This window comes from Eurytemora carolleeae, unplaced genomic scaffold (genome assembly GCF_000591075.1).
Source record: "Eurytemora carolleeae unplaced genomic scaffold, Eaff_2.0 scaffold262, whole genome shotgun sequence".
Taxonomy (NCBI): Eukaryota; Metazoa; Arthropoda; class Copepoda; order Calanoida; family Temoridae; genus Eurytemora; species Eurytemora carolleeae.
In genome coordinates this window covers 2,029-16,509 of record NW_019396267.1, presented here as the reverse complement: position 1 = coordinate 16,509, position 14,481 = coordinate 2,029, and the positions used below count along the sequence as shown (strand labels likewise).

Genomic DNA, 14,481 nt, shown 5'->3' with positions numbered 1-14,481 from the left:
AAAAGATTAAATAAACTGATTTTTGTATTAATTTTGTTTTCCTATTTAACAGTTTTCTAGGCTTCAATGTATAAACCGATTTAAAAGATTGGGCTATTTTTGTCTAATATAGATGGGGGTGGGGGGGGGGTTCCCCCCTCTATGATTTTGACTTAGATCGTTAAGATAGGGGAGTATGATACATGTCCCTAGTCCAAGTTTTCAAGGCATGCTCATCCAAAATGTTAGACCTATATCTTTAATGGTTAGGATGCAAAGAAGGATTTTTAAACAGTACAAAAAGCACGTCGGAAAATGTTCAAAAATAAATATTTTTACTTTTGACAAATATTAATACGTGACACAAGTTATTACATCCATTTTTCAAATATATAAATTTTGCTCTGTAGCTTAATTAATAAAAAAGTTATCAGCCATTTCTGACTTTTTTCGAAACCGTTTGACTGTCCACCACAGTGAAAAAAAACTTTCCCTCCAATCGTCATAGGTTTAAACCGAAAAAAATTGTCATTATTTGCATTGAATAAAATCTATCCAATGTCCGTGCTTACAGAATAATATTGAGTCTCCGACAGCGGAGGTGTGTTCGAAGAAGATGATGGAATATTCATAATATTTATGGAATAATTTTCGGCCATTTTCTTGCTTGTTTAATTACCTATACTCTGGTCTAGGGGAGAGAGAGAGATGTATTCTAGAGTTCCTGGACTCCAGAACAGTTCCGGTATCCAGGGAAGTATAGGAGGCACTTCTAAAATATATTTGTACTAGCTTTGGAACCCAGGGTATAGTCATAGTCCCGCCGTTTCCCGCGCTTTGTCGTAAATTACGATTTCAGCTACTTTTCCCCATATAAGTGGACCCACGCAACTTAAAATCTTTTTTTTTAAAAACTAGAATCATTCTCGTAGTTCTCCCAAGTTTTTCAATCCAAATTTGAGGAAAATTGGTCCAAGGGTTTCTGAGTTATGTTCGGTCGGACAAACAAAAAACAGACAAAAAGAGAGTACAATTTTTGAAAAATCCGGGAAATCGATTTTAGACTTGCGCTCAAATAATTGGTTGTAACAAAAAAGTATGAGGCCTAGAAAGAAAAATTTAACATCATGAAATAACTGAAATATAGAGCTTTCGAATGACACCTTGATCGTAAAATTTAAACGAAAATTGTTTCCTCAGTTACTAATACCCCTACTATACAGTGTTTTCTGGGACACCCTGTATATATATTTTAATCCTATTTCTGGGGAGAAGAGAGGGGGATTTTTACCCAAGTATTATGTTTAATACAAAGCTTCAATATTTTCCTTAAAGGTTGCAAATACTTTGCTTTAAAATAAAACCGGACAGACATATGTTTAAAGGGACTGTAAGCGTAATTTCAAGTGACCATCCATCCATGCAATGATTTTAATACCCGATTCACAACGGTACCCCGAAAAGCTTGTGTCTGATCAAGGTTCTAATGCAAGGAAAGTAAATTGCGGTTGTGTATAGTCTACGTACATATTGAAACCAGTTCTCTCTGGTCGGAATTTGTAAACATGAATAGATGCATCAGTGTTCGTTTAGTATCCGAGGAGGTTAAAAGCATTAATTTTTGATAATTTTGATAATTCACATAAAAGTTTCCTATAACCAGAATATTTCATAGATTATTTTTGTGAAAATGGATCCCATGTCAGGCTGTGACATTTGTCTTGTGTTTACTTTTCCGCCCAAAGACAGTACACTGCAGTACAAAAAAAGCGTACACTTCTGTAATAACTTTCCTTGCATTAGTACCTTATGTCTGATCAAGTATGAATTAAATTTACAGAAATGTTTATAAATTCAAAAAATTGTTTTTATCAATTGTGGTTCTCGACAAAAGTGATTTGCGCAATTCAACTGCAGGAAAGAATGTTGAAATTATCAGAATTAGCACTTTTAAATCTAGAAAAACGACAATATCTTCCACATTACTGATCAGATGAAGGTTTTAAAGATACCGGTGAATCGAGAATTGCCATCTTTTAATTGAGGGTTACTTGAAATTATAACGCTTACAGTCCCTTTAAGATTATCATTTCATTTTGAAAACATACTTTTAGAAAATATGAATTAATTTATCATTTTCTTTATTTTTCTCTATGGTCCAAAATGCTAGACACATGCACAGGGACAAATTCCATCGGCCATTAAAAAGACAATTTGGGCCTGATCAGTTCAGTCAATTCTTTATTTATTGAAAATCATGAAAAAACTAGATGAGAAATGGTGAAGAATGGTAAAGATTTGAGGAAAACTAGATTTGTATTTATTTAATTAAAAACATAAAAGTAATTTTATTGTTTCAAGTTTTACTTTGAACCTCTCTTGTTCGTTTTTAACAGTTTTTAATTAGCGATTAGGAAAACAATGTTCTAGTTAAAACAAGGAATTTTTAATTAAAGTGCTTTAAAATAAGTTGAAAATCTAAAAAGATTTGTTATGGTGGTCGGTGGTATATCAATACAGTTTAAACAATATTTCTATTTGCAAAGATGGCAGTGGTACCTTACACGCTTCGTCTGATCAAGTTTGAATTTAGACTCAAAAATTGTGTTTCGTTAAGATGTTTATAAATTCATTTGCGGGTTCAGTGCACACAAGTGACCTACGCATTCATGCTGATAAACCAGACTAGAAAAATCATTCTTCGAGTCAGGGAACCGACGTTATCTCCCACATTTTATCAGATTAAGGTTTCAAGGGTTCTGTTGTAAATCAAGCATTACCATCTGTATAGAGGGTCACTTAACATTTAAAAAGTCTGTTTACCTACAAGGAACCGGTTCTTTAGCTTTCCTTCTTGAATATGACAAATCCGATTTATGAACACGTTTCTCTAGATGGACATTCTGAACACGTGTCTCCTGCTGAACACGTGCATCTTGCTGAACACGTGACTCCTGTTGACTGTGATGAACATCTTTTTTTCTCTTCTTTTTACTTCCAGGCCTAAAGTATTGGGATTGGAACAAATAGAATAATCTAAGAGAAAAAATCACAGATTTTTTAGATTTTTTGGTGGATTTTCTTTGGTTATGTGAAGTGTGATGTTCCAAAAAATATGTGGGCCTGCCGGTTCAGCTGTTTAGACGTTGCTTAAGGATATACATACACAGGGTGTCCCAATAAACATGAGAATTCAGTGACGAATTCGATATCGTCTTTTCAAATAATTCTTTGATTTAGTATAGTGATACCTACTGAGAAAGCTGTAATCTGTAAGAGTTTCGTCTACTATGTTCACATTTTGTTTGTTTATATTTTGACTGCATATGGTTGTACTTAGTAAAACAAGATTACCCAGACCGCCGTTGTTTCTGTTTCCCTGGTGAAGAATGTTTACTAGATCTTCCGCTAGAGGAATCCGAAATGCTCCGCATCATCTTCTCCGAACACACCTCCGCTGTCGGAGACTCAAGATGATCCTGCAAGCATGGACATTGGATAAATATTATTTAATGCAAATAATCACACTCAAATAATGAAAAGTAATAGAAGAATTGGTTTCCAAGTAAGCGCTAGAGGCAGAGCAAGTTGAACAATATGACACAGACTATGATTAGGGTCAATTAGGGATAGTGCATTAAATAAATCATAATGTTCCAGTGAATTATTTAATTCCTGATTGGAATTACCAAAAAAAATCATACTTTTTTTTGAATAAAATTACTAAAATACCACAGAGACAAAATTTGAAATAAACAAGAGTTTAAGATAATTAATGAAAAAAAATAACAAATGGAGAGAATCATTAATTTTTTAGTTACGAACGAACGGAAAGAATAAGAAATAGATGTACATTAAAATAACGATAAATTCCCTATTTAAAAAAAATGGTTAAGTTTAATATCTGTTAACGCACAGATTGAAAATATGACCAAAGTGCAAAGCCCTTATAGTTTTTGTTTAAAAACCTTTATTTAAACTTTTGCTTTCTTAAAATGCTTAAAATGTTTTGACAAACTCAGATTTTCTAATCCATATTTCTACTTTGCAACACAATTTCGTGGAACTGAGATATTTCAAGCTATGAATTCTGTTATATCAAATAATCTAAGTTTGAAATATCACAGGTTTACACCATCAGGCTGCAAAGATATCAGGAGTAGAAAGTTTGAGTTTGTAGCAAATACTGAATTCCCTTTTAAAAGGAAAAAACGATTCTTAATTACATTATATTTTGAGCGTGGGTTGAAAGGGTAGGGGGGGGGGGGTTGATCTATATAATAAAGCTCTTCGCTCATATATATATTTATATATATGGTATCTACTGCTGGACAAACGGCTGAACCAAATTAGCTGAATTTGTTTAAGGAAACCATTCAGTACTCTGGAAGTAACATAAAATACATTTTTTTTTCAAAATTCTAATTCTTTAAAAAATTCAAATTTGTTTTAAAATTCCTAATTTTTTTCAAGTGTTTCGAAAATATCACGGGAAACACCGGGCACTGCAGCCAGTATTGTATAAAATACATACCCCAGGCTTTACATCACAAGATGGCCGACGAGGGCGTGAACTTGAATCCTTCTCCATCTGTCCACTGGACAAACAACTGTCATATACATCTATAAAGCCATTATCGGAGAACACATATTTTATTTTTTTTTCGAAGCAGTCAAAACCCTCTTCCAACAGAGGAATATATGTATAGTTGTAAAGGGAGTGACAGGCAATGTATGGTAGTTGAACAAAGATTACAGTATTATTGAGACTTTTTTAGGACTCATTTGAGACCAATCAGATGTTTTTACCTTGTATGTTTGTTAAGCAAAAACGCAAATGCAGTCTTCAAAATTAATCCTCATAGATTGTCCATTTTGAAGAGTTGATTTTGAGAAACGGTATTACTTAAAGTATTTAATGACGACTGTGAAAAATGTTACAAAAATTCTATAAGTAAACTAATTAGTTGTTTAGGAACAAAATTGTACAGTAAACTAATCAGTTGTTTGGAACAAGTTGAGAAAATAAAAATTGACTCTTATCATCGAAAATAGGTAATCTTATTCAAGTATTGGTTTCCGTAATGTCTCAAAATGTCTGATACTCCTAAAATGAATCCTAAAAAATTTCTCAATGATAGAAAATCTTATTTCAACTACCTTTAAAGGGTTTAATGATAATAAAAGCACATAAATGAATACGCAATACTACGGAGAAGACTGGGTACAGTTGGTTTTCAAAACTGCATTTTTATTTCTATAAATCGAAAGATAATCTCCAAATACAGGATCACGGAATTGAGTATTTGCCACAAACTCTTATTTTCTCATTCCTATAATCATTGAAACCGAATGTTTACATCAACAGCTTGTAAAGATATATAGGGATTAGAAAATTTGCGTATATACCAAAGACTAAACTCCTCTGCAAAAGCTGCGGCGCTCAGCCAAAACAGTTGTGTAAACCAACCAAACCCATAATGGTTCACGGGCAGCCGTAGTACATTTGAATTTCCGAGATGGGTCCCAGTTTGTACTGTATCGTACTGTATACATTGGGTATATATAGCAGACACATAATAGGAATAGCCGGTGCAACAAGGTTGACGCGGTCAGACTTTAGGTTGAATTTACTTTAACTAAGGGTCAGAGGTGCGTGGGTTGATTATCTTTATCTTCTTTATTTATTTCTTTTTTTTGGGGGGGGGGGGCTTAAATGCATAAAGTTTATAAAATCCTCTAAATACTATTTGTACAGTAAGTAGTTGACAGGTTTTCCTTAATCGTTTTCTAATCTCTTCACTAATATCCTCGTCGCTAATAGTGTCCCATTGCCGGGTTAAATACTCCATTTGCTGGCTCGCAACTATAACAGAGATTAAAGAAACGTAATTTCATGTAATCCTCCATTTATAAAGTGGAATGTATAATTCACAACGGTAATTATTATATTTATTCATAGTGACGTATCTATAAAAGATACTTTTGAAATTATGCAGCAACACATAAATATAAGAAAGGAATTGAGTCTTTGCAACAAATTAAATTTTTTAAATTCTTATATCTTTGCTACCTGATAGTGTAGACCTTTGATATTTTAAACTTAGATTATTTTACCTAACAGAATTCATAGTTTGAAATATCTAAGATTTATGACTTTGGGTTGCAAAGATAAAGGGATAAGAAAATCAGATTTTGTGAGAAAGACTCTTAATTACTTTATCAGAAATTAACACTTAACATCTTAATATTTACCATTGTGAATCGGACATGGAAGTCTAAAAAGGAAAGGCACTTGAAATTACGTTTACAGTTCCTTGAAGGATTATATAACCATTAGTTAAAAATTTTACAATTTCAAAGATTTTCCACGAAAGAATAAATTTAGGGCTTATTCTTGAAAAATAATCTTAAATGTAGACTCAAGAAACAAGTGATATTAAAACATATAAAATAATCTTTAAACTTGAAAATGTCAAATAAACGTTTTAAGTTTAATTCTATTCAACAATCAAACATATATTTACATTATTTTGCAGATTTCAACTTCGAGAAAATTGTGCAAATGTGTTTATCCAAAAATGTTTGGAAGATATCAGGAATTGCAGAAAGGTGTTTTTGCAATAAAATCATTCTTACAAAATAACATTAAAGACAGATAAAGACGACTTTAGTAATTAAGTTTTGATTTCTAATAAGCAAGTTTACAAGTAAACAAAGAAAGTCTGTAAATTAATAGTTTCTCTTAATTTTCATTTACGTGTGATTTTGAAGCTTGATAGAAATAAAAATTAAAATCGAAAATCGTCTTGATTGTACTAATAAATACAAAAATGAGAGTGTGTGGTTAGTATTCAGCTCCTTAATCTAGAAAAAATTACTACAAATTAACCCAGAGTTTCAGAGTCATCGAAAGAACTTATAAAATGTCGTCTTGACAATTTTTCAATAATTTTTTTTTCAGTAATTGTAAAAATAAATAAATAGCCATAAAATATGCACACACCATTATAACAAGCTTCTCATAATTATTTAATTAAAAATCTTGATATTTGTCGCATTCCATTTTCAGTAGGTTAAGAAGACGACATTTTATAATATCGTTCAATTTCTCCAAAATTCTGGGTTAAACTATATTTTAGAACTTACGCTGTAAAGCTTCAGGAAGTGATTGTGGAAGATCCCTAATCCCTTCCACACATACTTCTTCCTTGTCATCCATGTCATCCTTTTCATCCTTTTCATCCTTTTCATCCTTGCCATCCTTGCCATCCTTTTCATTCTTTTCATCCTTTTCATCCTTTTCATCCTTTTTATCCTTTTCATTCTTTTCTTTTTCTATTGGAATACTTCGTTCGTTTTCTTTCTCCTTATTTTTCTGATTTATAGTTTCATCGGATAGTTTTTCTTTTCTTATTTCTTTTTTTTCTTTATTCTCTGTAGGGAAACTATCTTTCTGAAATAATTCCGACCAAAAAGGTTCATTTTCTGGATCGTTTTTTGAGAGTTTCTCATTGATTTGCTCTGTATCGAAGGTTTCGTTTTCCACGCTTAAAGAAAATCCTTTCCCTTTGCTTTCTTCCATCCCTGATCTGCCCTTCCGATTAGAAGTTTTCTAAAACATAAGAAAAAATAAAATAAAATAATTTTTAAATCCAAAATTTTCAAATAAGGTCTACATTTCTTCAGACATACAGGGTGTCCCACGAAACATGACAATATGAGCTAGTATTAAATCTACCTTGAGCTAGTATTAAACCTACCCTAAGCTAGTGTTAAATCTACCCTGAGCTAGTATTATACCTACCCTGATTTAGTATTAAATGTACCCTGAGCTAGTATTAAACCTACACCGATCTAGTATTAAACCTACCCTGAGATAGTATTAAACATACCCTGACCTAGTATTAAACCTACACTGAGCTAGTATATTAAACCTACCCTGGGCTATTATTAAACCTACCCTGAGCTAGTATTAAACCTACCCTGGGCTAGTATTAAACCTACCCTTGGCTAGTATTAAACCTACCCTGAGCTAGTATTAAACCTACCCTGACCTAATAATAAACCTACCCTGAGCTAGTATTAAACCTACCCTGAGCTAGTATTAAACCTACCCTGACCTAATAATAAACCTACCCTGAGCTAGTATTAAACCTACCTTGAGCTAGTATTAAACCTACCCTGAGCTAGTATTAAACCTACCCTGAGCTAGTATTAAACCTACCCTGAGCTAGTATTAAACCTATCCTAACCTAGTAATAAACCTACCCTGAGCTAGTAATAAACCTACCCTGAGAGGTTTTATTGCTGATATTTCTAGATCTGCACTGTCTGTTGATGAGACACTCATTAAATCATGGTTTCTGGAAGATCTATCATATAGACTCTTAGCTCTAAGGTTTTTCTGTAATTTAGAATAACAAGATTTTAAAACATATAAACATGACCACAGTCAAACCTTTCAACTTGACTATTAAACAAATAAACATATTTTCATGTTCTTTCAGGACAAATATTCGACTAGAATCAAAAGATCCCAGAGCTGAAAACTTTAGAATGGTGGATATCGGGATTAATGCTTAATCCACTCTTTTTCTTAATCTCGAGATTAAAATATTGCTTGTTCTCCTCTCATTTTTAATCTCCAGATTAATTATCCGATCAGGATTAAGAATATCCCATTCAAAAGTTTTCAGCTCTGGTAATTTTTCTAATTCATTTTCTATATTTTTACCTTTCAGCTTCTATATCTTCGGTGGATTCTTCCTCTATTGTGTCAGATCTACCAGCACTAGCTGATCTTTTTACATCCTGCTTCCCTCTATCCTTCTCTTTACTCTCCTTGAATATATAAATATATATATATATATATATATATTTAACTGTAAAGCAATAATCAGAGCAACTTCTCATTAATACAAATTGTTTCGGATTTACACTCTTCAGTTAATAAACATGGTTTTAATCACTAATTCCTTTTAGATATCTACATTTTTAGATTAATGTACATAATTTTACATAGATATATTCTTTAAACCAACACTTTAATGACGGGATTTGCCAAGTCAACATTGGCAAACCCGGATGTTATTGTATGATAAAATTGGAAGTGTTTCGTCCAATAGGTTGGGGAAAGTATTATTTATATTAATTATATATCCTTAAAAAGGGGGACGTTACAAAGTACACATGATTCCATATCCCTCAAAGGAATTTAGCTTTAGCCACAAACTCCTGATTTCCTTTGAAACTTTGAATCAACAGAATTCATAGTTTAACATATCAAAGGTCTAAACATTGCGTTGGAGAGATATAGGGATTATAAAATTCAAAAACACTCAATTATTTTTTAAAGGGAGAGACCGGCATATGTAAGGTAGTTAAACTGAGTATGCAGTGTTAATAGAACGTTTTCATGATGTATAATTACTATGTTTGAGCGCAAAGTCCACGTTCAATATCATGAATTTGGGTGAGTACGTTCTCAGAATCTGTTTTTTTAAAATTATTAAGTAACGACGACGGAAAATATAGTAAAAATTCTATATTTAACTAGTTAGATGTTAAGGAACATATTTTTCAAATTAAATTTGTCAATAAATCTGAGTTAGAAATAAATATTTCCTTTTTCATCATCATATTGAATTTCTTATTTTCGATGAATTTGTTCGCAGATTTCTTCATTTTCTTTAAATGTCGTCTCTTTAATAAAAATTCCAGGAAATCTGCAGAAAATCTTTGTGATTAAGAGAGATTATAGAAATAATTGAATGAGATTACTTATTTTCGATGATAAGAGTCAATTTCTATTTCGTAAACAAATAATTAGTTTACTGTAGAATTTTGTTTCCATTTTTTGTCGTCGTTATATAATAATAAAAAAATCAATACTAAAAACGTATCCACCCAGAAATACGATTTTGAACGTCCACTTGGCGCTCAAACTCAGGATTTACAGATCTTTAAAAAATTTTATATGTCTCAAATGAATCCAAAAGAATTTTTCATCTACCTTACATTGTCGGTCTGTCCTCACTCTGGACTCACATTATCTTCATATTTTTGAACGGATTTAAATCTTTTAAAAATTCTGTGGTTTATTAAAAATATTTTTTTTAAGTTTTCCAATCAAGAGTTCGAATTTAATGAATTTGAGCTAGGTTTTGAAATAAATTCCTTGTTGACAGGTTGATATGATCTTTAGGCAAGCAAAGTCTAGTATTTCACGTGAAGATTTAAAGGAATTACTGAGAGAGAAACTAATAAATAACGAGTCTAAATATTTGTTGGAAAATAATCCTTTATTTTCATGAAAGCTAAATGTGAATTTTCAGGGAAAATAGGGAAATATTGCATTTTGTTCGTAAACTAAACTGTTCTATAAATCTATATGCAGAAATCAGATTGTCAAGAATTTCTTAAATGGAATGACTTGCTAGACATTGTAGTTGTCTATTTATTTAATTTGATATTTCTGGCGCTAAAATATCAAATTGAGGAATTATAGTATGAAACAGAAATATGAGTCAAAATGCATTTTTTCCTTCTCTCCAAGAGACTAGAATGCGTAGCACGCACCTCTGACCCTTAGTAAAAGTAAATTCAACCTAAAGTCTGACCGCGTCAACCTGTTGCACCAGCTAGTCCTATTGAGTGTCTGCTTTATTTACCCAACGTCCAGGCGATACACTACAAACTGGGACCGGAAAGGCTGACCCGGCTCGGAAATTCAAATGTACTATAACGGCTGCCCGTGGTAGATCTTAATGCCATTTTATAATCAAAAGAAATAAATGCAGGACGATAATTCTTAGGTTTTCTGGTTCTCTCTGAACAATGATTTATGACAATATATATTAAATGTAGCTGAGTACAGAACGCTTTTATAAGAAGATTTGGATAAATGAATATGTGTAAATATTTTATCAACTACACCACACAAACGAAAATAATAATACAAATAACACTTATAATATTAAGAGTAAGAGTAAGAGTAAGAGTAAGGATAAGAATAAGATTAAGAATAAGAATAAGAATAAGAAGAAGAAGAAGAAGAAGAAGAAGAATTTATACCTTAAACTTTTGAGCATAAGCTCTCAATCTATCGCCAACTCTATCTGTTGCTTCTTTAAGTTTTCTGTTAGGAGACCTGCACAGAAACATTTTATCATTCAAAGACAATGTTTCTGAAATTACTTCTTAAGATACTGAAGACGTTTTTCAAATGATCCTTGATTTAAAGATTGGCAAGTATCACAACGTAACCATGAAAAAAAAGAATGTTAAAAAATCACCAACATTTTTTCACCATGAAGTAGAAAGGCATGCTGCCTTGATAAAATAGATAATGATAAATTTTGTACATGACCACTTTAGTATTTATTTAGGATTTGGTTAGGTTAAGCCACTTTCTGGGCCGAGCGCTGCGACCACGGGTTAGGTTAAGTTCAGGCACTTTCTGTAAGATCCATGAAAATTGATAGGAAGGGGGGGGGGTCCAAAAATCGTTCTCTAGGAAATTAACAAAAAACTGTTGCAGAATGATATTGAGAATAAAACAATGCATATTTTGTATACTCATCACTTTAAGTCTCAACTTTCTTAAATGCCATGTTCTCAGTACAAATATTTATATCAAGGGACCATTTTTCTTGATGTTTGACACTACCACCATGAATATTATTAACTCGACAGGTCAGCAAAAAGTATCAAAAGTTGAAGAAGCTTAAAACATCATGAAAATAAAAAGAAGCTTATTTTAGTCCAAAATGCTGTATAACGCTTTATAGGCGTCCGAAAAACCAAGGTTTTTCTGTAATTTAGAATAACAAGATTTTAAAACATATAAACATGACCACAGTCAAACCTTTCAACTTGACTATTAAACAAATAAACATAGTTTCAAGTTCTTGCAGGACAAATATTCGACTAGAATCAAAAGATCCCAGAGCTGAAAACTTCAGAATGAGATATCCTTAATCCCGATTACTTAATCTGAGTATCCAATGGACACGCTTTTGATTTTCTTCTTAAACTATTCTTTCTTGGATATAGTGGAGATAAATCAAAAACCGTTTTTTTTTTAATTTAGAGAGTTCCTCCCGTTTCTGTATATAATCTTAAATGACGCGCCAAATTTCAAATTTATCGGCTTCATATACGCGATTTTGATTGGTTGAATTTTATACTCTTTTTAGGATACAAGTGCAAGATTAGGATAGTCTCGATATTAAGATAAAGAGAGGATCAAGCATTAATCTGGATATCACCCATTCTAAAGTTTTCAGCTCAGGATGGAAATAATAATTTTCATACTGAAATATGTCCCATCATTAATATAATTAATATAAATTGATCAATATTATTCTCATCCCAGTCCGATGACTACTGTCGTATACAGTGATGAAAGGAAAATTCTGGAATAGGAAGTCGACTTTTAGACTAAAGTTTTGACGTTAAAAAGTTCAAGGAATATGAGGCAGAGTAATGTGCAATGACAACAGACCCATTTTAATTTGTAACAAATGCTTTAATGTCTTCTTCTTAATCTATAGATTTCTGGTTATCACTGTATAATCGATAAGTATCAAAGAAAACTAATTTCGGCAATGAATAAGTAAAATTTAAAAGAGAAAGTAACTTTTGTATAGTAAATCCCTTTAAATACCACTAATCCGTATATATGTAGATCTCAAGTAATTCTTTTTGGAACACTCAGACGCCACGCAAAATCTACTTTCAATGAATGAAAGATGGCGAAAATACAAGTCAGCTGTTTTTCACGGATTAAGCACTTAATCGCTTCAAATCAAAAGTTTCCACTTTTAATATTAAACTCAGGCCTTAAGTAGTAAATGTAGACAGCTGTTTACGATGGAAAAAAATCACACTTAAACAACATTTTCATGTCAACCTAAAGTAAACTGCACGTAGATTTAAATTTTACGAGTCACGGAAGTTCGTAGTAAGATTTTGTTTCCACTGGAGACCACCGGAGGGAATTCATTTTCACTGGAGGGGTTTATAAACCCCCTGGAAAGATATCTGAATCCCTCCAGTGGAATGTAAATCACCCTGCGTAAAGTTTTATTTTTTCAAACCCCTCCAGTGAAAATAAAATCCCTCCAGTAGAATCGAAGTCTTACTACGAACTTCTTTGAGTCAAATTTGACAGGTTATCAATCATAACTCCTATTTTTGAAGACCTAGAGAAAAAAGAAAATGTTTTGATTTTTAATATTTATATTTTTGTTTATTTTCGTGCAAAAAATCAACACAAGGGGGAGCTACAAGTACACAAAGTCGAACCGGTAATTCAAATAAAATTCTGTCTAGTTGACAAAGTTTTAAGTGTCATGGCTGACAAAACGAAAGGCTTGTTTCTGGATACTTAAGAAATGTTTTGTCAAATTTTAAAAATTTAGTCTTTTATCAATAAATATAAATAATTACCTTGAAGGAGATGTAACTTTAGGCACCTCAATACCCTCACTTCTACAAGGAAAACTTTTTTTAATAAAAATAATGAAAGAAACTTTTAACATAATTCACTGATTCGAAGTGGTAGTTGGTACTTAACTTGTTTTTGATTTGTTATCTGAAAATGATAGTTTTCATCAAATAGATTATCATTACAATAGGTGGCAACAGACCAATTATGCACGACGTCACAAGCGTCAAATATATCAAAAAAAACGAAATTTTCTCACATTAGTTGACATGATTTTTAAGATTAAATAAAAAAGTATAAAAACAGAAAATGAAGAACACAAAAAATTACATATATTTTACTATAAGATAAGCACATTGTTCTAAAATTATCACTATTATTAATAATTTTGTCGGACACATAAACTAAGATGACACTTGTGACGAAAGAATACAGCTGGACTTTGAGTGTACAAATTCTACTTTGCCATCTATTGTTCTAGAATCTATTTGGTTCTCATTGCAGATATTATCTTAAGAGGAAGGAAAATTATTAAAATGTATCTAATTTTTAATTTAGAACAAGATATCTTTTTTAATATTGCTCAGACGAAGGCGTAATTAGACAAAATTTGTCCTTTCCTAGGTTCGTTCGTTGAAGAATCGCTTCTGAAATATATTATAAAATTTAAAAAAATGCTAATTTTAAGAGAGGGATCTCGGGGCAGAGTGTAAGGAGAAGATAGGAGGTGAAAGGAGGAGAAAGGAGGTGAAAGGAGGAGATAGGAGGTGAAAGGAGGAGATAGGAGGCGAAAGGAGGAAATAGGAGGTGAAAGGAAGAGATAGGAGATGAAAGGAGGAGGTAGAGGGTGAAAGGAGGAGATATGAGGTGAAAGGAAGAGATAGGAGATGAAAGGAGGAGAAAGGAGGTGAAAGGAGGAGAAAAGAGGTGAAAGGAGGAGATAGGAGGTGAAAGGAGGAGATAGGAGGTGAAAGGAGGAGATAGGAGGTCAAAGGAGGAGATAGGAGGTCAAAGGAGGAGATAGGAGGTGAAAGGAGGAAATAGGAGGT

The 14,481-nt window shown here is 32.2% G+C and overlaps 1 protein-coding gene across 1 annotated transcript; it reads right to left on the bottom strand.

Moving 5' to 3' along the window:
• Window positions 1-3,329: 3,329 nt before the first annotated feature.
• Window positions 3,330-11,131, bottom strand: LOC111699720 (glutamic acid-rich protein; the record flags this gene model as incomplete). The annotated part of the gene is made up of 7 exons (XM_023470447.1): window positions 3,330-3,458; window positions 4,514-4,577; window positions 5,758-5,845; window positions 7,129-7,594; window positions 8,273-8,375; window positions 8,717-8,823; window positions 11,056-11,131. Coding segments are annotated over 7 exons (1,033 nt in total), but the record flags the coding sequence as incomplete, so codon positions are not given.
• Between the last annotated feature and the right edge of the window lie 3,350 nt (window positions 11,132-14,481).